Genomic DNA, 25,110 nt, shown 5'->3' on the forward strand with positions numbered 1-25,110 from the left:
GAGGGAAAAATCAAAATTTTACCAAATTGACCAAGAAAGCTGAAATTTGGGATACACCCTATTTTCGACATGCCAAATCGATTGGAAACTGTTTCGAACCGTTTTGAGCAGTTCTGGAGCCTCCAGCAGATTTTTGTAACTCGAAGTTCATGCAAAATTTCATCAAATGGAGTTGGATATACGAAATTTACTCTGCAAACTAATATCAATACGCTACGAAGCAACTGCAGGAGGATTTCAAGTCGTTTTGGAGCCTCCGGCGACTTTTTGATAACTCCTGAAGCCTCCATCAGATTTTTGAAACTTTAAATTTTCACAAAATTTCATCAAATGGCGATGGAAAGCTGAAATTTACTCTACACTCCAATTTGAAGATCCTCTGAAGACGACTTCAAGTGGGTTCAAATCATTTTGGAGTCTCCAGCGACTTTTTGAAAATTACTGGAGCCTCCAGTAGATTTTTGAAACTTGAAATTCCCGCAACATTTTACCAAATGGACTTGGCAAGCTGAAATTTACTTCGCAAACAAATTTCAATACGATATGAAGTCGACTACATGGTGGTTTCAAATGGTTTTAAATGATTTTGAAGCTTCCTGTGGCGGTTCCAAAACGACTTGAAATCCACCAGCAGACGACTTCGTAGCGTATTGAAATTAGTTTGCGGAATGAATTTTGACTTTCCATCTCCATTTGATGACATTTTTAGGAAATTTAAAGTTTCAAAAATTTCCTGGAGGCTCCAGTATTTTCAAAAATTTCCTGGATGCTCCAAAACGACTTGAAATCCTCCTGCAGTTGCTTCGTAGGGTAATGATATTAGTTTGCAGAGTAAATTTCGGCTATCCAACTCCATTTGATGAAATTTTGCATGAATTTCGAGTTACAAAAATCTGCTGGCGGCTCCAGAACTGCTCAAAACGGTTCGAAACAGTTTCCAATCGATTTGGCATGTCGAAAATAGGGTGTATCCCAAATTTCAGCTTTCTTGGTCAATTTGGTAAAATTTTGATTTTTTTCCATCATTTTTGGCCTAAATTTGATTTTCAAAAATTCACCAAAAATCGAAAAACGCACTTTAGCTCTTGAAATTTTGACAGGTGATAAATTTTTGCTTGATCTTTCGATCTACCTTTGTACAGTTTGAAAAATGTTGTGCAAGTCCTATGTTGGAACGCAAAATCTGAGATTTCGGCTGACCTGTCAATCAAAATGGCAAGTAGGGCCACTTTTTTTTTTGAGTACAAGGGCTAGAAATGTTCCTTAGGACTCCCTCTTTAAGAAAAAAGTAGCCCCGGAGGATCGACGGGGGGGGGGGGTGCATTTTATCCCTAAGTGGGCTCCCCCGACTATGTGGGGCTTCAAAGTTCATCAAAATGACCGAAAATGGAAAATTTCTGTTGCAAATAACTCCGGTTGTACGTGGTATAGAATTTTCAACTTTTTTTTCAAATTGTAGTAATTTATTGAGAGGGTAATCGACGAATAATGTCAAAATCAACTTTCAAAAGCCTAAAAAAATCTATTTGAAAACTTATAATTTAAATATAACCATGATCTCGGCGAGTAAAAATTCTGAAAAAATTCTCAGTTTTAGTTCTTTTTATGTAGAATAACATATCAAAAAATTGAACTGGCATTTTTTTTTATTTTCGAGAAAAAAAATTATAAAAGTTTTACACTTATTGCGTAACATAGCATCAGAAACCTAAAAAATGAAAATTTTTGCACTTTTGAGATATTTTACCAATGTGTAGACAAACATGTGAAAAAATCCCCCTCCCCCTTAATTTGTCAACGAATTGACGAGAAATACAATTTTTCGTGCTATAATTTCAAGAGTGAAACATACTCGTATTGACAAAAAATTCTCCGCCGTTTTAAACAAAAGAAGGAACCTAAAAAATGAATATTTTTGCACTTTTTAATTATGTAATTCATTTGACTTCTCAAGTTGATTTTGTTTCAATTTTTGAAAATTCTATTTTTTTAAAAAAAACCATGGCCCTAATTTTTTAAGAAAAAGAAAAAAAATGTTAGTACTTTATTATTTTCCCGCTGGTTACACTTCCTTATTAGCATTAGGTAGGGTTAAAAAAAAACCTGCATTTGGCTAAAATTGTCAAAGTCTCGTTCTCGCTTTCAGCCAGAAGTAAGTAGGAAAAAGTCTAGGCTTCTGTCGAAAATGCCAAAAAGAGTCGTTTCTGTCCAAAAATTGCTAAAAGTTGTAGCTTCTTTGCAAAAACTGCAAACGTTTCACTTTTTCCACCAAAAATTACACAAAAATCTCGCTTTTTGATCCTAAATTGTCAGAAAGTTTCACTTTATTTGTTAAAAATTACCAAAAAGTTTCACTTTTTTTATCAAAAATTACCTACTGAAAATTGTCGCTTTTTTGCAAAAAATTTTTTTAAAAAAATTCCAAAATCTCAAAAATGTGTTCCTACTTAGCTTTAAAGTCTCGCTTTTTTGCTAAAGATTTCCCAAAAAAACTTTTCCTTTTGCTAAAATTCAAAATGTTGTCGATGATTAGATTTATTTTTTGACAAAACTTTCAAAACACCAACTTTAATGTCAAATTATTTCCAAAAAGTCTTGCTTTTATTACTAAAAAGTTGCGAAGTAGTCTCGATTTTCTATCAAAATTTTGGAAAAAATATTTGTTCTCGTTTTTTTGTAATTTTTTTTCTACATTATTATTTTATGGTCTCGTCTTGCAACTGCTTGTGTTACTAAAGTTACTTACCTTTTTGTTTGAAAAAATTCTGTAGGAGCCCAAAAAACCAATATTTTTTAATAGCCTACTATTTACTTCTAATGTAACAATTATTCCGCAGTCTTTTCAGGTATTTCTTCGTTCAAAAATGGGTATTTTAATTTTTTGATACGGTACCGTAATCACGATCACTCACCCAAATGATTCGATAATTACACCCTTAATGATGTCACGAACACTACTGCTGGTACTGCTTTCCTGTTGAAAGATTTTTGAAAAATATCGCGATCAGTGAATGTATTGCCCCTGCGATTCAAACGATATGCAACGACTATAACGAAATGTAATTTTGGTTGCATATTCAACGACCTGAACGAACTTTAAAATGAATGATAATTGATAATATTGTTAGATAATTTTCAAAGAGTAGTAACTAGTAAGTAAGTACTTACATACTTTGTTTCAAAAATTGAAGATATATATTTTTTAATTCTACAAATTTTAATTTTAGAGAAATTACAATAGGGGGGGGGGGAGGTAATTTTATTGTCATCTCTTTGTAATTTACTGCGCACAATATTGTTTGATATTTTTGGGCATTTTTCTAACATGATTTCACTCAAATCTCTTTTTTGGGTAATTTTCACAAAGTTTGCTCAATTGTGCTGATTCAGCATCAAATTATTAGCTATAATGTTTGATTACTAAAAAGTCAGTTTAACAGATTTTATAACACGTTTAAAAACGTTGACACACTTTGATGTAATCCCAAAAATGTTGAATAAATTTTTAATAATCTGAGCGACTTATGCAAGATCTTTTTTGAGCAATTTCCTAATCTGAGGAATTCTCGAGTGGTATACACTATACAGTGTTTCACTGTTGATGACGAATGTCTGATGAAATACTCGCCCTATCTGTCGACTATTTTGTGTGTATAGTTAATATTTGAAAATTTTAGAAAGTTGAAAACTGAATAACAATCGTACCTATACCTTATCGAAATGTAAACCTGATGAAATCAAAATGAAGTTGTTATCAACAGGATTGTTTATTGATTAGACTATTTATAATATTTTTTCGGCGTTTTATTTAACTACTTTTTAAAAGTAAGTTGAAGTAGATCACATTATTCGTCATTTGAATGAAATTAAATACTTTCCGTAGATCATACATTTATTGAAGGATATTCGCATGATGAAAAATACAGAAAAAAAAACTATACCGAGGTACCCAACACCCATGTCCCGCTACCTACATTTAATTTTTCTTCCAATTTCCAGATTCCATTATAATTTCTGCTATGTTTGGATGCATTATAATTGTAAAATGATCCACGTCACGAATTCTATACACTTGTATCGGATTTTTGAAATTCTACAAACCAAGCAAAAATTATTGTACTTATTAGCATAAGTTGCGCATGTAATATAAGTTCTGAAACTCATACAGGATGCTGATTCTGATTCATCCTTTTTTTGTACTGACCTTAGATAGTCCATACTGTTCATCTATAGGTATTTCAAACGTATTTTCGACGCATTTTATCAAGGTACACTTTGAATCCAATGTAAAGTGCGGTAGTTCATACTCTATTAGTTCTTTGTACGTGATGTACATGTTATCAATTATTTTATGTAAAAGGTTCTGAAGGTTTTCGCTTTTTATTACTGAAGCCAATATCTCAGAACTCTTATTTTTTTTCAATTCTTGACTATGAGTCGTTTCTATTTGCTGCATATACTAAAAAAAAACTCATTACCTATACATATTTTACAAACAATAATTTCTATTCGAAGAGAGAGTTACAATTCTAAAGCTTACACTGTTTTCGGACAAACTGGGTAGTACTGCTTGTATAGTTCGCATGCAAATGGTATTTTGAAGTATTTCGTCTGCTGAATTGACATTCTCTCCAAAAGTTTTTATATTCGCCGTTTTTATAAATGCGGGTGAGGTGTCTATTAACCAGATGCGTCCTGTTCTACCACGTTTCTCTAATTCTGCGGCTACCTCCAAACTTATCACTGCACCGAAACTGTAGGCGATCAAGTTGAACTCTTGTTCAGGTCCAAGTTTTTCCAAAATGTACTAAAAAAATGAATCATTCGATATTACACAATTAATAATATTTTTCAAAATTTGAACTCCAATTTTTTTTTTTTATCTGAATCAGAGCCAGACGTATCAAGTGGTCTCCTTATTGGGCGTATTCATCCATTACTTACTGACGAAAAATAATCACGAGTTTCTGAGATCAAATGTTCTGTTTTAACAAAATGATACTGACAACATAATACTTGTAGTGGTAACTTTTCTGCTATTGATTCCATGGCCAAAGCTAGACCTGCGAATGAAAAAAAAAAACATTGTTTGCAGACGCTTTTGCATACTAATTTCAGTAAAATGGGAAAGACATAACTAAAATTCATAGCTCTATTTGTAAATATAAAAATTCTCAAATCCTACCATCAATTCCTGGAAATATGAAAACCATTGCATTTCCATCGATTGGTTGTTGCTGCTCAATGTTTTCAATGGAAAACGGTATCTGAAGAACAGGTTCATTCCACAGTTGTTCAATATTTTGCGGGCGTATTTGCACCGAAGGCTTGAGAGCTTCAATAAATCACGAATTTGTAATAAGTGATGAAATATTTTATCCAATTTTGTTTTTCAATGAAATTGTTTCATGATTACCTGTACGTGATGAATCCGACTTTCGGTCTATATTTTCTTTCAATTGATATAATTTTGAAAAAGTCATTGTCAACAAGTCTTCTGAGGTGAAAAAAATTTTAAATTCTGATTCAAGAATTAGTTTTAGTTCCATTCTTGTGATTGAATCCATTCCTAGTTCGGGTAAAGTCCACGTGAGACTTATTGTTTTGAGATCCTTGATTCCTAATTAGAGTAAGGTACACAGATGAAAGTTGAATAGCTTGATTTAATTTGCAATTACTTATGTTTGTAATTTTACCTAATATGTTAGCTACTGTTATTATAATATCAGCATCAATACTACATTTGTCTGCAACAATCTTACTGCACACAACTGGATTTTGTTGTTTCATGAATAAGCGTAAAATTTCCAGACATGATTTGACATTTTGTTGCATTAATCCTCCTGATTGATAGCAAAATAACAAGAAACGAGTTCAGTTGATGAATCGAATAAGGAAAACCATTATTTATATAATATTACCAAAATCGACGGATAAATCATGATCAAGGATTTCAGAAACCATTCCTACTTCTCCTATAGCTCCCCATTGTATGGCCAATGCTGGTAAATTATCAGCTTGCCTCGTTTCACATATTCTTTCAACGACAGAATTGGCGAAACCATAGTTTGATTGGTTTGCATTTCCATGACCACTAACTATGCTGGAAAAAACGACGAAGTGTTCCAGATGCGGACACATTTTTCTGCTCAGTTGGTCAAGATGGCTTGTCGCAATGGCTTTTGGATCAGCGACACCTGCAAACTTTTCCTCGGTTTGTTTTGAAAAAGGGTTATCCTCAAGAATCTAATACGTAATAAGGAAATTGAAAGTTTCATATTGTTTGATAGGTCATTCAGTTTTACATAATTCTACCAATTTTAGTACCGCTGCGAGGTTGAATATTCCAGCCACTGGACCTAAGCTGTTGGCCATTTCCAGTAAACTCTTCACACCCCATTGTTCGGAAATATTTGCTGTGGATATTACTACCTTGGCGCCATATTCGCGCCATAAATGTATTCTGTACGATTGGTAGCCATTTTTTATTCCTGTTCGAGAGCTTATTACGATATTTCGAGCACCTTGTACCACCAACCAGTCAGCTAACTCCATTCCAAAACCGCCTAATCCTCCTAAAATACAAAATTATTGTGGGTATGAAAATGCCTAATTATTGTAACAAGAAACGAATGGAATTAGATGAACCTAGCACGATGTAAGATTTATTTCCTTGACATGTGATTCGAGGATTTGCTCTCAAACATAATGTAGTTGGTTTAGCATAAATGTCTTTCTCCTCATCTCGTATTTTGATTACCAATTTCCCAATATGCTTTCCAGAGGCCATGTACCTACATAATGATCCAGTTTAAACATTGTTGGTGCAAAAGTTACTTATAAACTTGAATACATCGTACCTGAAAGCGGATTCTACATCATCTGTTTTAAAAATTGTTCTGTTGATTGGTTTTATGATACCCTCATCGAGCATTTGCTGTAATTTTTGATTAATATTACCCGTACTGGTTTCATTGTTATAACTCCGTGTTACAGTTTCTAATTGCACGCTGTAGAACACGATGTCATTCAAGAAATGTCCCAGTTCTAATTAAAATATTGAAACATTGAAATCTGAATTCAGTTTGGTGTTCGAATGTTATAAACAACGCGTGAAAAAAGTCAGATCAACTACCTAATGAATTATTTTTAACCATATCAGATCTTCCTATTTCTAAAAAATGGCCACCTTCGGCTACACAGCGTAATGATGCTCGTAGTTTATCTTCAGCCAAACTGTTCAAAACCACGTCGACTCCTTTACCTTTTGTTTCATCCATGATCATTTTTACAAACGATGTATCTCTCGAATTCCCAATCTGTCTATCTGGAATCTGATAATTAAATTAAGTATTTCAGTCTACCTATTTTTTAAACAAAAATAGAGAGAGGAAGTAATTTTATACATGTACTGGGGGCTCTTCCCCCTGGTCGCTTCACGGACCAACCCCTGGTAAAGGAATCTAACCAAAGTTTTATTGGTCAATGTTTCTTATTTTTATCACATAAGAGTACCATGAAGATCGCAAACATAGGTATGGAAGAGAAAAACACCTGCAACTTTTTAGAAACCAAATGACTGATAGAACAAAATACATTCAGCGCTTACTCATTCCTCAGGCCTCGCCTTCGGAACTCGCTCTTCGGGGCTTTGTCAGGCCCTGGCTGTGCCCATGCCCACACACCTCAAGCATGTCTAACAGGTCCTACTAGTCCTACTAAATTTTTGGTATTTGCCTATGAATCCTGCTAGTCCTGCTCAAGTCAAGTCCTGCATTTCAACAATTTTACCAAAAGTATTAATTTTTTTAATAAGTTTTTTTCAAAGTTTCAATTTCCCCCTATTTTTCTGGAATTTTGAACAAATTTTGTAGAAAAGGGCTCATTTGTCGCCTTCTTTAGACCTTGAATTACACATCTTTGCGAGCTTTTACCCTCGCTACGCTGTAGCGTCCAAGTTGGGCACGAAACTTACTTGAGGGAATGTTTTTCTAATGAATTCTTTTTTCTCTGAAGTGCCAACTGTTGTAAAGATATTACATCTGTAGTGAAGGCATATATTAATGGCTGCCTGACCAATTCCACCACTGCCTGAATGTATGAGAATGGACTGCCCTTTTTTCAAATTCATCTTGAAGAAGAAAGCAAAAACAACCTGTAAAAAATTTGTATTTGTGAAATATTTGTGGAAAGCATGATTCTTAAATATTACAGAACCTGTAAAAAAAAGTTCAATCATTACTGTGGCATATACAAGTGGAATACTGGCTGCTTCTTCTAATGTCATACTATCTGGCACCCTCCAGGTAAGATGTGGTATTGTTTCAACTAATGTTGAAATACCTCTACCACATACTACTCCCATCAAGCGGTTTCCAATCGCATCTTTGCCAGAAAATTCTCTTCCTGGGTGATCCTTGAATTGTTGAAAAAAATATTATTTAATGAATTAGGATCGGTCTTACTGGGGCATAGCAATTTAGGTTTTGGTGAAATTGTATTTGAATTAGTTATTTGAAATTCACCTGATTTAAACGACTTAGTAAAGCTGAATCCTTGGTGGGGATTCTTTCTACCGATAAGAAAACATCTTTAAAATTGAGGCCACTGTAGTAAACGTGAACGAGAGATTTTCCATTCTCATTTTTGTATCTAAAATTGAATCATTGATTTTTAATTTTCGAGTCATAGTTGATTTTTTGATCGATGAATGAAATTTTATTACGTTGAGGGATTCAGAGGGCCTTCGACCCATTTGAATGATGATAGATTACCATGTTCTTCCAACATGCAAAATGCATGAATGGATTCTACATGGCTGTCCAGATCTAGCGTTAAATGGTAATAACTTCCCCATTTTCCATCTTTATAAACGTTATGGCGTAGATTCTTATCAAGCTGATCTTTGTAAAATGGCTCATCCAGTGAAAAACAAGGCGCGTTGTTATCCATTATGAAAAAACAACTGAAATTAAATTTCCGTAATTGCGAAACATTAAAATTATATGTGGATTTTTTCACTCGAGAATTTTCATCGAAGAAGATGAATTACCTGGCGTTGGCTTCTTTTTCTTCTTTCATTAAACAGTTGAAAAATCCTAATATACCATTAGTTCGCTCTTTTTCGGCATATACAACCAATTTTTCATTCTTTTCGAGGTCAAGAGCTGATAAAGCGTTTTGGATTTCAGATACCCAATAATACGACGTGTTTTTTAATTGGATTGCTTGTTTTATTTGTTCATATTTTACTGTCTGCCAAAAAGAAAAAAATTATCATTTTTCAATGCTGCATTCGTCCTTGATCATAAAAAACGTACTTTTTTGAGCAAGATGATTTTTTCAAAATCATTTATAATTCGGCTGAAGCTAATACAAAATCCCAAATTTTTAAATGGTATGCTTTCATCGATTGATTCCTTGGTGATGATAAAACCATCGTCTCTCAACGTATCCAATATTGATTTCAATTGCTGAAAATATTTTTAGATGAATATTGTAGTGGTCTTCATGTGTACACATTCAGATAATTTTTAAAAATACTTTGGAACGACGCTAATTTAATTTACCTCTGTTTTATTTTGAATATTTTCTAGAATAATCAGTATGGCGGTTTTGTTCATCGGCAGCTCTTCATTTGATATCGTGATTTCCTTTAATTCTTCAATTCCCTTTAATTTTTCTGAATTACTCAAAATGTTGACGTTCGCCTGGAAGTTCAATAGTCTGTCTTGATTTAAATTTGAAAATCTCACAAATAATTCGTGAAAAAAATTGATTCGAGATTTTTTTTAGGATGTGTATTTTTAAAACGTTTTCTATTTCTATGATTATCAGGTTGGCATGCTCAAGGCAATTTTCTCAAGCGATAATTTTATGATCATGAAGCAGCATTCGAAGTCACGTACCTCAACAGATTGCAAATCATTCAAAACGTCCACGATTGCTGCAGAAATCGAAGTTACCTCGGGATTACAATCTTCATCAAGTATTTGGTAAGTTGTTGCTTTTATTGATTGAGTGTTTTTCAACGCCATTTGAACACAAACTCTGATGGCTGATTTTAAATTCATTTTCTGCAAATATCCATTTCGTTCTCAGTAAATTCCCTTTATTCTCAAGTCTCACGATTTTTTTTTTTTTTTTTTGGAAAGAGATACATACTTCATCACTTATGTGAGGCACAAATTGATATTTCTCCAGTACTGGATTAGTACGAATTTTCTGACGGTTAATTTCGATGCTTTTCCAGCCGCTCATTTGAACACCTCCGGTACACATTAGTCCATAATATGGATAAAAATTGACTGGAATTCCTACAAAAAAGGAAAGCATTCCCGTAAGACTAAAGCACAAAAAATTATTCAAGTGATACAAAGCAACTAACTGCAATTTTTCTCATCCAATGATTCCAGAATTTCATAATGTTTTTTGAAGTCAATGACAAGTTTGCCTACAGAAGTAGGGACCATCGGATTTCGGCAATCTGTTTGTAAAAGGGTGAGTTGGGCCACTGTATCCATATATGTTACAAAATTGTCATTCCAAGATACTTCTCCATAGGTACCTTTGAAATGAAAAAAAGATCAAAAAGAGGGCATCAGTGCTTTAATCTCGATGAGATCTGGTTATATTCAAGGCTTACCGGTGCAATTTGCATATTGAACACCTCTGAATAATCCTTTATAATCGTATCCTCGTAATCTGAGCTCTTTATAGAAGTCATCGTTGCTCAAAGGTAGAATATCAGAATTCGAAATTTCGTCTTTGAATGGTATCACATCGAATACCTCTTGGCGAACATCTTCAACCACTCTTACCTTTCCTGTTACTACTACGGCAGCATTGCATTTTACTTCGAAATGATTTCTAAGATCGTGAATCAAGATGCGAAAATTCAAACCGCCTGGAAACATTTTACATGATGAAAATAGTACTGCTACCTTTTTTAAAATTTGAATTTGAATGTGTTTCACCTTTTTGGGGAATGATCATCGCTGTTTCGTAACGAACATTTTCAAATACAATAGAAAGTTCAGAAATTCGTTTCTTCCTCAACGATGCAATTGCTTCGACAACTAACCACTGAAAAAAAAAACAACACCTGAACAGTCTACAAATGCTCGCAGGATCAAATTCAAAATATTCTGAGTACTGACCAAGTATCCGAAACCAGGGTATATATTTCTACCATCAATAATGTGGTCTTGGATGTATTCGTGTTCTTTACTTTTCGGGTGGAATACGAATGTTCGTTCGCTGGTATGAGAAAATCCCGTATTCATTTCATCAACATATTCTTCCTGATCGTGATTCCATTTGATCGATGGAGATATCATTGGAGTTGATCTGCTAACTGGGAATTCAATTGGCGGATATAATGGGCTAAGTTCGATCTCACAACCTGCTTCGTAAATTCTGTAATTTTATTGCAGAACAGTGGTTACTTTGATGAGTTGTTTAATTTTGACACAATGGTAAACTTATGTTGGACCTTCGGGGTAAAATAATAGTGGTAATCAAATTTAAAAGTACTCGTATTACCTATACATACTGTTGGATTGTACGCTTTCAAGTATGAAACCTAACTCACCTTCCCAAGGCATTCAACAAGTATTCAACATTATTCTCATTATTCCGCATCAATAGCGGTATGTTATCCACGGTGTTTGGTAAAGAGTGTTTCAAAATTGCATTCAGGAGACCATGAGGTGCTATTTCGATGGTTATTGAATTAGCAGGAATGTATCGATGACTTTCTTCAAAATATACTGGATTAAGTAGGTTATTTGTGTGGTACTGAGCAGAAGAATATTTAACTTCTTCGTTATCCCATTTGTGTTCAGGGACAGATGTACAAATCCATTTCTTGGAACGTAGTTTTGGTTCCGGAATCACCTAAATATTATAAGTTAATTAATTTTAGTGATTTTCATTTTGAGATCTCCTCAAGAGATCGTCAATCTTTCGATTAAAACGGAAGTAAGGTATCTCATCCGACAGAAAATTTTTTGAACCGTACAAAGCTAAATCGAAAGAGCGTGTAAAAATACATAATATTATGTGCATCATGCACTAGTGATGAATTTCAGGTATCAAAGTGCATTTTTTTGGCAAAAGTTGTCCGAAATTCTCGACTTTTTTTTTAAAAAAAAGGTCTGGAATTCTCGCTTTTTTGACCAAAATTGCCGAAACGTATTTTTTTTCAATATTGTCGTAACGTCCTACTTCTTGCTATACACGAAGAGAAATTTTTATTGGAATTTGTACTAACAAGGGAACCCTCCCACATGATAATCTCCGATTTGAATGAAACTTGGACTGGTGGAAAGAGGACCTCAAAAAACCCCCATCCCCCAATTTTCAGCTGCTGAAGTTGATTTTTCGATTTTTGACGAGCGTTTGAAGTTTTGTGTACACAGGTAAAGTTGTTCTGTAAATTCGAAAAATGACCGTTTCTCCCCACCGCATGAACTTCAGCAGCTGAAATTTTGGTCAAAGGGTCTATGCTTGATACCTAATTGACTAATACTACCGCCGGCCGGATCTGGAATTATCATCAGAAATCGAATTTTTTGCCCAATTGCTGGTTTTTAAATGCCATTGAAAAATTTGAAAAATTAGTCAATTAAGCTCTTCTAATGAACTTCAAGGGCTCAAATTTTGGTCAAACAGTCTCTGCCGAATACCAAATCGACTCATGCCATCATTGGCCGGATCCGGCCATCCGTTCAGGAAACAAGATTTTTTACTGTTTTTCCCATGTTATGAATGAATTCAAAAAATGGCCGTTTCTCCCCACCTCATGAACTTCAGCAGCTGAAATTTTGGCCAAAGGGTCTCTGCTTGATACCTAATCGATAAGTACTACCGTCGGTCAAATCTGGAATTATCATCAGAAATCGAATTTTTTGACACATACGAGTAACATGAGAAAAAGTATAAAAAATACACAAAACTTCACATGCTCGCCAAAAATAGAAAAATCAACTTCAGCAGCTGAAAATTTAGGGATGGGGGTTTTTTGAGGTCCTCTTTCCACCTGTCCAAGTTTCATTCAAATCGGAGATTATCATGTGGGAGGGTTCCCTTGTAAGTATAAATCATGAGATTTTGGATGGACTTTGAAAATTTCACAATTTTTACTATAAGTAAATTATTGTAATTTTTTATTTTTTTTTGTAAAATGTAGTAATTTCTCTCAAAGTATATTACAAAAGTTACTTTAATTTATAGAAAGAATTGTTAAATTTATAGTGAAAATCGTCATAATCTCATAATTATGTACATATTTTCAGAGTCCATAAAAAATCTCATGATTTATAATAGTGCGATACATTTGTCTCTGTGTAGATAACATTGTCAAGGTCTTGTCACTTTCTTTCTAAAAGTCCTAATTTTTTTTTGTCGAAATATGTACTTAGATTTTTTCTGGGAGTGGCCAAAAAGCCTAACCTTATTGTTGATGTCTTACTTTTTGTCAAAAATGTATTGCTTTTTAGCGAAATGGCTGAATATTGTTAACTTTCTTGCTGCTGGAAATTCCAGAAAGTCTCATTCTTTCCGTAAAATGGTTGATGCCTTTTTTTGAAGGGAACTGCGGAAATATGTTTCGTTTTTTTTAAGAAAATAATCGCGAAGTTAATGTACAGTACATTACATACTCAATGATTGTCGCTCATTGCAAGGAATTTCAAAATATTTCACTTTTTATTCAAAACTGTCTCGCTTTTTCGTCACTAATGAGGTACGTGTTAGCTTTTTTTTTGCCAGAAATTTCTAAAACAAAAAAAAGTGGGTAGAGGTATAATTTTTTTTACAAATAATTCCCAAAAGATCTCGTTTTTTGCTGAAAATTGTTTTTTTTTTTGTTTTTTAAACATTGCAAAAATTCTCGCATTATTTTCAAAAATTGCCAAAAAGTTTCCCTTTTTCCAAAATGTTGCAAAATTAGTCCAATTTTTACGAATTAACACCATTTAGTTGAATACTGCGAATTGATTTTATGAGGTCGCAAATCAGTTTTCTCGGTTAATTTTGACGAAGTTTTGATTTCTTCACATATTACACGTCTTTTGTTTTCCAAAATTCACATCAAATTGTAAAATTCACTTTGAGTAGGTAAAGGTATCTACTTGAAATTTTGCGTGAAGATGTATTTTTATTATAGGTACCTAGGACCTTCACATTCGATTCAGCTTTGCCTGATTCAAATTTTTCTTGCCAACTGCACTGAAAGAAATAAACAGTAATAGTTACATTGAAACGATGCACTCAGTGCATTAAAACGCGGTAATTTTGGTATAGGAATGAAACGCATTAATCAGTACATATTTAGAGAAGTAACTATTACATGGGAAGTGCGATAACCATTCCATCGCTTTTATTCAACAATATTTAAAAAGTGGGGATTGGTACTATGAATTTCACGTTTCTCCGCACATCCAAATAATTCTCACAGCAACGAATTTTTCAAGAACTTATTTCCCTACACTGAAAGAAATGATTTTCGAAACGCTTTATTCAGTCCCGAAATTGATGCAATGGTTACTGCACAGTACAGTAATTTTCAAATTACCTCATTTTGATGTAATGATTACATAGGTTAAATCAGAGAATGCATCAAGTGATGGAATGAGTACATCGCCAGGATGGATTTATTGCATCACTTTTCAAAATTCATTCCTACGTTCTCATTACATTTCTTTGGGGACTCAGTCCAGCAGACATGGTATTCAGAACACCATTTGGTGGGTAATAAGTACATTGTATAGTAAGCAATGATTACATTCCTTAAACATGGCTGAGAACCATGTAGTGATTTACTGAATACAGTAAACGATGTACTGAGTACATCGCCCTACTGCAATGAAATCATTTTTTTCAAACAGTGAAAAACCTATAAATACTTCGAGGGCCTGAATTAAATGTTCTACTCGCGGCCATGTCGTTAAGTGTAGGTAGTTAGGAACGAAGGGTCCCAGGTTCGAATCCCGGTTAGGTCGGAAAATTTTCGTAGGGAAATAAGTTCTTGAAAAATTCGTTGCTGTGAGAATTATTTGGATGTGCGGAGAAACGTGAAATTCATAGTACCAATCCCCACTTTTTAAATATTGTTGAATAAAAGCGATGGAATGGTTATCGCACTTCCCATGTAATAGTTACTTCTCTAAATATGTACTGATTAATGCGTTTCATTCCTATACCAAAATTACCGCGTTTTAATGCACTGAGTGCATCGTTTCAATGTAACTATTACTGTTTATTTCTTTCAGTGTACGAAAATTTTCCGACCTAACCGGGATTCGAACCTGGGACCCTTCGTTCCTAACTACCTACACTTAACGACATGGCCGCGAGTAGAACATTTGATTCAGGCCCTCGAAGTATTTATAGGTTTTTCACTGTTTGAAAAAAATGATTTCATTGCAGTAGGGCGATGTACTCAGTACATCGTTTACTGTATTCAGTAAATCACTACATGGTTCTCAGCCATGTTTAAGGAATGTAATCATTGCTTACTATACAATGTACTTATTACCCACCAAATGGTGTTCTGAATACCATGTCTGCTGGACTGAGTCCCCAAAGAAATGTAATGAGAACGTAGGAATGAATTTTGAAAAGTGATGCAATAAATCCATCCTGGCGATGTACGCATTCCATCACTTGATGCATTCTCTGATTTAACCTATGTAATCATTACATCAAAATGAGGTAATTTGAAAATTACTGTACTGTGCAGTAACCATTGCATCAATTTCGGGACTGAATAAAGCGTTTCGAAAATCATTTCTTTCAGTGTGAGACATCTCTTTTGTGACATATACATAGATTAATTTGCTTACCTCTTTCGTGTAGGATAAAAACTTTGACTCGGCGGAGGCTATGTAACGACTATGGTACGCGATATTCGAGGTTTTTACCGCACGATTAAATATGTTCTTTTCATTTAAATCTTTGATAAACTCTCGCATGATTTCGGTTGGACCTGATAAGGTACAGTTGGTTGGACTATTGTGACATGCTATTTCAATCTCCGGAGGAACAATATCTTTCATGACATCGTAACTTTGACCTAATTGCATTTATTTCGAAATTGAGAGAATCAAATTGATTTTACTGGTGTGTTTGTATCAAAATTCAAGTCCTTACCCACAGCTACCATTGTACCATGTATGAAAGGTGTCTCTATTGAAACTAAACCACGATAATACGCTACCAACAGCATTTGTTCAGATGTAAAGCATCCATCAGCATACGCACATCCCAGTTCCCCGAGAGAATGACCCACAATTCCATCTGGTTGTACATTCAGCTTTGTTAACAAATCTACCAAAGCAATCTGTTGAATGGCATCATGTTCCATTATAGAATTTTCCCCGCATGTACAATAAAATCACAAATACAGTTGGAAGTTTCATCACCTGAATGGCTGCTATTCCCACAAATGAATTTAAAATGTTATCAAATGTTTTTGGATCGTCATCCGTGATGATTTTTATCAAGTCGAGTCCTTTTGGTTTCAAAAATTGGTGACTTTTTCGAATAGATTCGGCCAAAATAGGAATTTCCATTAATGACTTCCCCATTCCGGTCCATTGTGATCCCAAACCAGCAAAAATGAACCATATTGGTCGATTTTCACCTGCAAAGAACTGAAAATATTCCCAAATTGGAAGGTTAGACGCTTCATTCATGTGGATTGCACTGGATTCCTGGCTTGAGTATGTCGTACTTTGGTGGAATTCTTCTGTGGTTTATTTTTTTGTATGATGGTATAACCTCTGTATTGATGACCACCGATTTGGTATTTGAAAACTTCGTGTAACAACCGAATGTATTCAGGATCGTTGCTATTTTTTTCTGCCTGAACACATGATTTTTGGTATCAAAGCTGTGTATGTAAAGTTCTAATGTGGACTTTTGAATGAATGAGTTATATTATTCGTGTCTTACGTTATTCAAAATGCAATTCACTGCTTCCTCGGTTCTACCTGAAGCAGTTACCAGAAATGGTATTTTCTCATTCAACTCGTGTTTCTTATTTTTGATTTTTTTATTGGGTGATATAACCATGTGACCATTAGATCCTCCAATTCCGAAAGCATTTATTGCGAAATATTCGCCTTCCAAAGGGATAGGTTTTGAAGCAATCTGGTGACATAAATGATGGAATGAAATTTTTAAAAATTCAAATACTTACTCAGTTACTAATACCAGTCTTAAAAATTTTCTCATCAGATTACCTCGAGATGTCCGTCGATTAAACCTTTGATTTTTGGATTCGGTGTGTTATATCTTAAATTTACAGGAATAATCCCCGATTCAAAAGCAATGATCATTTTAATTAAACCGCATACTGCGGCTGCCGCTTCGGAATGGCCCATGTTCGATTTTACTGTTCCTATTTTCAGTGGGGATTCACGCTCGGTACAAAAAAACTCATTGATGGACGTTCCCTCGGCAATGTCTCCTGCCTGTGGAAAAAATTGCAAAATTTGCGGTAAATTTAAAATTTTCGATCCTTTGAAAAAAATGTGGTATAAGTAAGTTACATATAGTGGTGGAATACATATAAAATTTTATTCGATGGCGAATAACGATTTCGAAAAATGACTGCAACGAAAATTAAACGGTGAAAAAATTACAAATTATTCAAAAATTCCCTCTTTGAGCAAGGGAGCTGCCAATTCTAAAAAAAAAGAGGATCCTGCTGTCTTTCGTTTCTCTCCAGATTGCTAGCAGAGTGGAGGAGATGTACCACCCACAAATCACTTAGTGATAGAAGACATTTCACCTTATATGTACATGTACATGTATGTTAATATTTTTTCAAGCAACTGGAAGGGCTTTGAGGCATTGTATTTAAAAAATAAAGGAGAGCTACAGCATTTTGCAAAAAATTGCAGTATATTAGGTGTTACGTAGAGATATTTACCTGTGTTCCTGTACCATGAGCCTCAATATAGGAAATTTTTCTTGGATCCAGGTTCATCTCTTTGTAACATTGTTCATATAATTTTATTTGTTGTTTGACGGAGGGTGAGGCCATTCCACCCTCTTTGAATCCATCGCAGTTGGTAGCTGAGTGAATGGCATTCGCATAAACTCTTCGAGCGTGATTTCTTTTTTGCAGAAAGACTGCAGCTACTGTTTCGGCTCGAACGTAACCGTCGGCTTGAAAAATTATAATGATTCAAGTTACAATTTTGGTGTCATATTTAAGTACTGATAGTCCACCGAATTCCGGAGTTTTTTTTTTGTCTGTTTATGACACCGATTGTTAATGTTTGGCAAGTGGCGATCATGAGTCATTTGTATAATATTGTTTATAAAATTCTGTACTCGAGAGCGAAAAGGATAAAAGTGCATTTTTTTTGGATTTTATGATTTTTACATCATTATGGAAAGCTCTTGAAAACCTCTTTCTATAATGCTGTGAAAATCAGAAAATCTAAAAAAAATGGACTTCCATCATTTTTGCTCTGGAGTACAGAGTCAAGCTCGACGTTGAGCTAATATCCTCGTTTTTATTTTAACCATTCAGTACTGAATGCATACGTAGGAATCTTTTTTTGAAATACCTACCATTAGAATCAAACGGCGAACTTTTCCCCGAGGTACTGAGATACGGAGTAAGTACTGGATTATCTCCTAGTTTAAGACAAAAATTTGATGCACATACAATCGCCCCTTCACATTGTCCTCTTTGAATTGCTTTGATGGCCGCGTCAATGGCATATAAAGATGATGAGCAAGCTGTGTTGACGCAATAGCTAGGACCTGATGAGCATATTTATACCTACGTAAATTAAAGTAAATAGCGAAAAAAGTGTCGAAAGAAGCGGACCAAATTTTTGAGTGGTGAGTTATTTTCGGAAAATGTCAGTCTCAAGGTTATTGTGAAAAAATGTTGATCCTTTTTTTTGAAAATCAATGTTTTTTCTTCAAATTTCGCTATGATGCATGCTATTGAAATTTTTGACAATAATTCTAAGATAAAGAGAAGAACGTGAATTTGGTCTAAATTTTTTATCAAGTACTTGTCTACCCAAATATCGCCGTAATTCGAGATCAATTTGTGAATTTAATGTCAAAGGGCATTTCACCGTCAATTTACCAGTTTGAGCTGAATTCAAGACGACTATCACACATTACCATGAATATCCAAAACATTGGAAATCCTGTTACTGAGCATAAATTCCATTCCGCCGAACACTTCGTTGTAAGCATCCGGATTTTTTTCCATTGCCGGATCTCCTTCGTCGTTTAAATCCCATATGGCAGTGATAACTGCGATATTTTTACCCTTTATTTCTGCAGGATTGTAGCCTTTGTGTGAATATACATATTTTAAATTTTAATGTAAGTATTTTTTTTCCATTTACAATATCAAACTGTTTATAATTTTGGCATACCTGCGTCTAAAATAGCCTCGAAACTTTTCTCCAGTATCATTTTTGAAGAAATAGTCATGTTTTGGGCTTGACTACTCGACATCCGAAAAAAAGAATAATCGAATCGATTGACATCGTCGATTATTCCAGCGATTGATTCTGAAATACGTTTTTGTATTCGTGAATTTATCCATTATTAAGTAGATACGACTATTTCTAAGCAAATCAGCTTACCTTTTGTAGTGAACCTCGTTACTGCTGAAATCATATCATTTCCTGCTAGTAAATTTCTCTTGAATTCTTCGACGTTTTCACTTTTTGGAAACGTACCCGAAATTCCAGAAATAACCACATCGTCCGGATTATCCGCATCTACTATTTTAAATTAGATAGGTATATATACGTAGTACGTACGTCCATGTTGGCCATTGATTAGAGCGCTAAGAGTTGATTTAGGTCAGGGCAAAGCTAAATCGGTAGAGCATATAAAAGTACCTCACCAGCCACACTTTCAGATGCCTCAGTGAAAATTTCGATTTTCACAGAATTTTTTTGAAAATTAAATTTGGGCCAAAAATGTTTTTAAAAAGTCGCCAATTCGGCACAGAACGCTGAAATATATTTTTGACCTGTCAAATTCATTGTAAACGGTTTCAAATCATTTTAAGTGATTCTGGAACCTGTAGCAGAATATTAAAATTGACTTTTGGGTAATTCTCAAAAAAGAGGTCAATAATTTTGATATGCACAATTTTGAAAAACAAAAATCATTTTTTTGAAAAATTTCAAGTGGGAATTATTTGTATAGGTGTCCCAGATCCCTTTTCTAGTGTTGGCCTCAATTCAATCCCCCCACTGTGGGTCCTGACCCCCCTTAAAACGGCGATAATCAGGATTCGACCCTCACAGGTGTGTAATTGTGTAATATGTCGATTAATATATGTATTTTCGAGGTCGTAGAATTCGAATCTGGAGTTATTTTTTTTGTAGAGGGGGGTGAGGCGTGGAGAGGGGGAAATGTCAAATTTTGTTTATATTATCGTGTAATACAGATCGATATGTTTTCGAGGCCGCAGAGTTCGAATCTGTACTTATTTTTTTGGTAGGGTTAGAGGTGAGGCGTGGGGAGGGAGAAAATGTCAAATTTTGCTTGTATTATCGTGTAATATCTCGACTAGCGCGATAAAACTACAGCTGTCTGAAATTTTGCCAAGTCGAAGGACAAATGAGCGCATGGACAAGCCGAAGAACAATCTCAACGTTTTTTCGTTTCTAGCCTTACTTACTGGACATTATTTGATTTTTAACACGTGTGTACTTATCATGTAGAATAACTACCCTTTCTCAATTATTGTTTTTGGCGGGTTCATCAGGGTAAATGAAAACGCAAGCCGAAGGACACATTTTTTTCCACACATCAAAACTTTACAGATTAATACGATCAGAACAAGCTGTTATGTAATTTTTTTTAAAAAACTGTGCGGGCTGCGGGATAACATTTCTATGAGAACAGTGAACCAGTGCAGCCACTCACCAGAGAAAAATGTTGGATTGGGAAGTCAGCAAAAATGATTAAAAATTGCTCTAAAATTGGCGCAATAACTGTGAGACAGTTTTCAAATGTGAAATGTGAGCTTCCTATGGACTTATTGAGATTGCAATTTGCACAATAATATACCTCAGTGTTCTATGATGATGAGAATGTGTCAGTTTTCCCCCCCAAAAAAAAGGATTTCATAACACTTTATAACATTCATTTTCAAAAACATGGTGTGACGGTGTGAGAAAGGCAAGTCGAAGGACATTTGGGGTATAAATTCGAATGTACACCAATGAAAGGGGGGCTGAACAGCCCAATATCAAGTGTAAAATGTGAGGGAGGTGATGCTTGTATGGACCAAAAAAAAAAAAAATCATGCTAAAACCATTGAGAAATTTGCTGTGGACACAAAAGGGTATTCCCCGTTAAGATTGGTGAAATGGCCCTGTTCCCAGATTTGAAAAATCATGATGGATTATTGTTGGGTACCTCCAACAAAAATTTTCGAGCGGAATTTCCGCCCCCCGAACCCACCCCCCTTGGTCAGTATAGCCAAAAAACGCGTTTTTTGCGAGAAAAATTCTGTATCCATGAGTAGTGTGGAGAAAATTTTGGTACCACACGGAAAGTGTAGGGGAACAGTGGGCCTTTCAACATGATTTTTTTCAAAAATTTTTATCACAGTGGTGGGGGTAAAATTGACAAAAGAAAACTTTGAACCGCCACAGCTCCGAATTGAAGGGTTGGACACTAAAACTGTTTTCGCCAAAATGTGTGTTTTTACAAGTACTTTCTTCCTACCAATCCATAAAATTGAAACTTTGTCTGCAAAAAGCTCATATTTGCAAAAAACCCTAAAAAATATGCGTTTTCGCGTTTTTTTGTCAAATTATGTGAAATATGCGAAAAATGTATAGAACACGAAATGTTGAGCGCGTCAAATTTTACACTAGATAACGTGTTCAAAAGGTTGTCAAAACGTTCATCTACTGAAGTTAGCAAGGATTGTAATCATGAGCTCTGTGAATAAAAAAATACCAAAAAAATTCAAATTGAGGTCAGAGCAATTCAGTTACAATTCTCACATTCTTTTCAATTTAAACACATTTCCACAATGCCTGGTGAAACAAAATCCTTCAAAATGAAAATATTGCAAGCCTAACTTAGAAAGTTACCAAGAATGGACAAATTACCCAAAAATTGTTCAGAAGTCCAACTCAAAATCAGTAATTTCAGAAAATACAAATCTCAATTTCAACTTTAATTTTCAAAAATGTTAACAAAACCTTTTTAAAATTCAAAAGGTACCACCCCAAAATCAAGAGGTGATTTACACGATTATAGAAAAATCAGGTTAACGTCTTCTGAAAGTGAATGAAAAAAAGTGATTCCAAAAATAACAAAAATATCGGAGTTTCCCTCCTCTCTGTTCGCCTCTCTGAAGGACTTATTTTTATACACGAGAGTAGTATAAATTAAGCCTTGATGGAAATTACAAACCATAAAAAAATTGACCAACCTAATCCAAATTTGGCTTGACAATGAGAGGGGAAAAAAATCAATTTTTTAGCATTTTTGAAGGTCTTTTACCCATACTGAATAATTTTAAAAAAAGTAGGTATACGTTGTGTATTTTACCTATAGATGTGATAAACATAGGTATCATTAAGAGAACTAGAAAAAATGAATAGGAAAGGAAAACAAGATGAAAAATATAAAATTTTAAAAATGGAAAAAGCAGTACTTTTTACACAAATTTAGACAAACGTTAATAGGACTTTTTCTTTTTGACAATTTTTTTAAAAGCTGTACAATCGGACTATTTCTGCTGATAACAAGATTTTACTGACCATTTCTGCATAAATCAGAATTTTTTGGATAACTTGTCAAAAAAAGTCCTTTGCCCGCAATATTTTGTCAAAAAAGTAGAACTTGAAAACAATTTTGACAATTAAAAAGCAGAAGTTTTGAAAATTTTTGCTAAAAGCAGAAGTTTTTTTTTACGATATCTAATTTTATTTATTTCGGCAAAAAGCAGTTTTTTTTTTGGTAACTAAGGTACAAAAAAAATTAATTTTGACTGAAGTTGGGATTTTTCAATAATTTTTTTTTTAAAAGAAACTTCTGTACAATTTTGGTGAGAATGAGACTTTTTCGACAATTATTTTGGTGATAAGATTTTTGGAACATTTTGCCAAGAAACAGGTGCTGTTTTTAACAATTTTCACAAAAAGTCAAGATTTTTTGATAATTTTGGATTAAAATAGGAATTTATAAAATTTTGGCCTACAACAGACGTTTTCTGTTCATTTTTACAAAAAATATAAGTACTTTTTTGATAACGTCAGAAAAAAATCAAATGTATTTTTCAACAATTACGACTAAGAACAGTGCTTTTTTTGAAAATTTCAACAAATGTTAGGATTTTTTTATAATTTTACTTCATTTTATGATTTTGCTGCAAGGATACGGTGTGTTTGCGCGCTTAGCTCAGTCGATGAGCGTTTTGACAACCTTTTGAACACGTTATCTAGTGTAAAATTTGACGCTCAACATTTTGTGTTCTATACATTTTTCGCATATTTCACATAATTTGACAAAAAAACGCGAAAACGCATATTTTTTAGGTTTTTTTTTGCAAATATGAGCTTTTTGCAGACAAAATTTCAATTTTATGGATTGGTAGGAAGAAAGTACTTGTAAAAAGACACATTTTGGCGAAAACAGTTTTAGTGCCCAACCCTTCAATTCGGAGCTGTGGCGGTTCAAAGTTTTCTTTTGTCAATTTTACCCCCATCACTGTGATAAAAATTTTTGAAAAAAATCATGTTGAAAGGCCCACTGTTCCCCTACACTTTCCGTCTGGTACCAAAATTTTCTCCACACTACTCATGGATACAGAATTTTTCTCGCAAAAAACGCGTTTTTTGGCTATACTGACCAAGGGGGGTGGGTTCGGGGGCGGAAATTCCGCTCGAAAATTTTTATTGGAGGTACCCAACAATAATCCATCATGATTTTCCAAATCTGGGAACAGGGCCATTTCACCTATCTTAACCGGGAATATCCTTTACCACTTTTTGAGAATTACCCTTTTACACAAAATTTTACCCAACGATGCGGGAAAAAAATGCCATGAAAATTACCCAGATGAACTCGAGCACGTAGATACTAGATAGGTATAAATACGATTGGAGCTTGTGAATGACCCACTTGATCGATTACACGCCAAAATCGGTTGCTAAAGAATCATTTCTGGTGTTATTCGTGAATGAAATTTTGAATCATCAAAATTTTCCTCAATTTAAAATTTAAAGCGTAATTTCTAGTAGAAGTTGGTGTTATGATAAAGGTTCTTTACGATACCAGAAATTTCTTGAACATTTCCAAAAATAAAAAAGTTAGTGTCAAAAGACGTGTTCAAATGTTCAAAATTTTTGTTCAAACCATTTCTTCAGAGTTTTAAAATTATTACGCGAATGACAATATCATGTGTATTTCTCCCCTCGTTTTATAAAATTTTTCATCACTCTTTCAAATTATAATCCTATTAAATAATGCTTACTTGATGATGCTTTTTGGTCACTTTCTGATAAACTATTATCGCATTCTGTCATGGTTCTGTCTCTTGAAAATCCTATGGAAATTCTCGAATTGGCGACGTCGTCTGAATGTCTCGATTCGCTCATTTTTACTATGCTTCACTTTTTGGGATTTCGTTGTTGTTATTATACCTTCGTACAACGTTTTAATTCGCGTCAAATTCAAATCTACTTCAGTCTGGGTTTCTAATGTACATACATAATATTTATGTCGGTTCATTGAATACCGAGAAAAATGACCATAAATTAGTGATAATTGTGGAGTTCACTTGCCGAAATGTATCTGTTTTTATTATAGATTATTCTTAATTATTCAAATGCATTTTATGAGACAGGTATGAAAATTTTTCACGTTTGTCAATGTCGCATTTGAACAGTAATTTCAGTTTGCCATTTTTCAAGTGGATATTTTACAAAAAAAATGGTAAATTATTCCGTAAATCTGCATATTTTGAAATGAAAAATTCATTTATGTTATCAATATTTTATTTTTGCATGTAAACGACTCATATTTTCTCATAATATGACATGTTTACAAACAAATTCGAAAGGAACATGCGTCAATAAT

The 25,110-nt window shown here is 34.1% G+C and overlaps 1 protein-coding gene across 2 annotated transcripts; it reads right to left on the reverse strand.

Annotated features, from left to right (window-relative positions):
* Positions 1-3,874: 3,874 nt before the first annotated feature.
* Positions 3,875-24,767, reverse strand: LOC135846064 (fatty acid synthase-like). 2 transcript variants are annotated; one of them, XM_065365046.1, is made up of 38 exons: positions 24,506-24,767; positions 19,635-19,772; positions 19,422-19,559; positions 19,162-19,335; positions 18,592-18,786; positions 17,942-18,180; positions 17,250-17,480; positions 16,960-17,157; positions 16,739-16,870; positions 16,428-16,658; positions 16,156-16,345; positions 15,849-16,078; positions 11,594-11,898; positions 11,160-11,418; positions 10,977-11,085; positions 10,646-10,906; positions 10,388-10,567; positions 10,165-10,316; positions 9,909-10,076; positions 9,570-9,710; positions 9,321-9,473; positions 9,053-9,255; positions 8,726-8,965; positions 8,526-8,652; positions 8,243-8,416; positions 7,976-8,155; positions 7,136-7,334; positions 6,861-7,047; positions 6,649-6,794; positions 6,328-6,575; positions 5,922-6,246; positions 5,697-5,843; positions 5,417-5,620; positions 5,186-5,335; positions 4,945-5,063; positions 4,541-4,807; positions 4,205-4,459; positions 3,875-4,093 (listed from the first exon to the last, which is right to left on the reverse strand). In XM_065365046.1, the coding sequence occupies exons 1-38, from the start codon at positions 24,627-24,629 to the stop codon at positions 3,977-3,979; spliced, it is 7,236 nt and encodes a 2,411-aa protein (XP_065221118.1). In that variant the 5' UTR covers positions 24,630-24,767; the 3' UTR covers positions 3,875-3,976. The 2 variants fall into 2 exon arrangements, with proteins under 2 accessions (XP_065221118.1, XP_065221117.1); XM_065365045.1 differs by having other exon boundaries at positions 19,635-19,775.
* Positions 24,768-25,110: the final 343 nt, after the last annotated feature.

Source organism: Planococcus citri, chromosome 4 (genome assembly GCF_950023065.1).
Source record: "Planococcus citri chromosome 4, ihPlaCitr1.1, whole genome shotgun sequence".
Taxonomy (NCBI): domain Eukaryota; kingdom Metazoa; phylum Arthropoda; class Insecta; order Hemiptera; family Pseudococcidae; genus Planococcus; species Planococcus citri.

Excerpts from the sequence above, each read along its gene's own strand:
- LOC135846064 (XM_065365045.1), bottom strand. The coding sequence starts at position 24,629 with ATGAGCGAATCGAGACATTCAGACGACGTCGCCAATTCGAGAATTTCC. Across the intron at positions 17,481-17,941 it reads CTCATGGTACAGGAACACAG|GCAGGAGACATTGCCGAGGG; the intron begins GTAAATATCTCT and ends TTTTTTCCACAG. Across the intron at positions 4,460-4,540 it reads CCAGTTTGTCCGAAAACAGT|TATATGCAGCAAATAGAAAC; the intron begins GTAAGCTTTAGA and ends GTTTTTTTTTAG.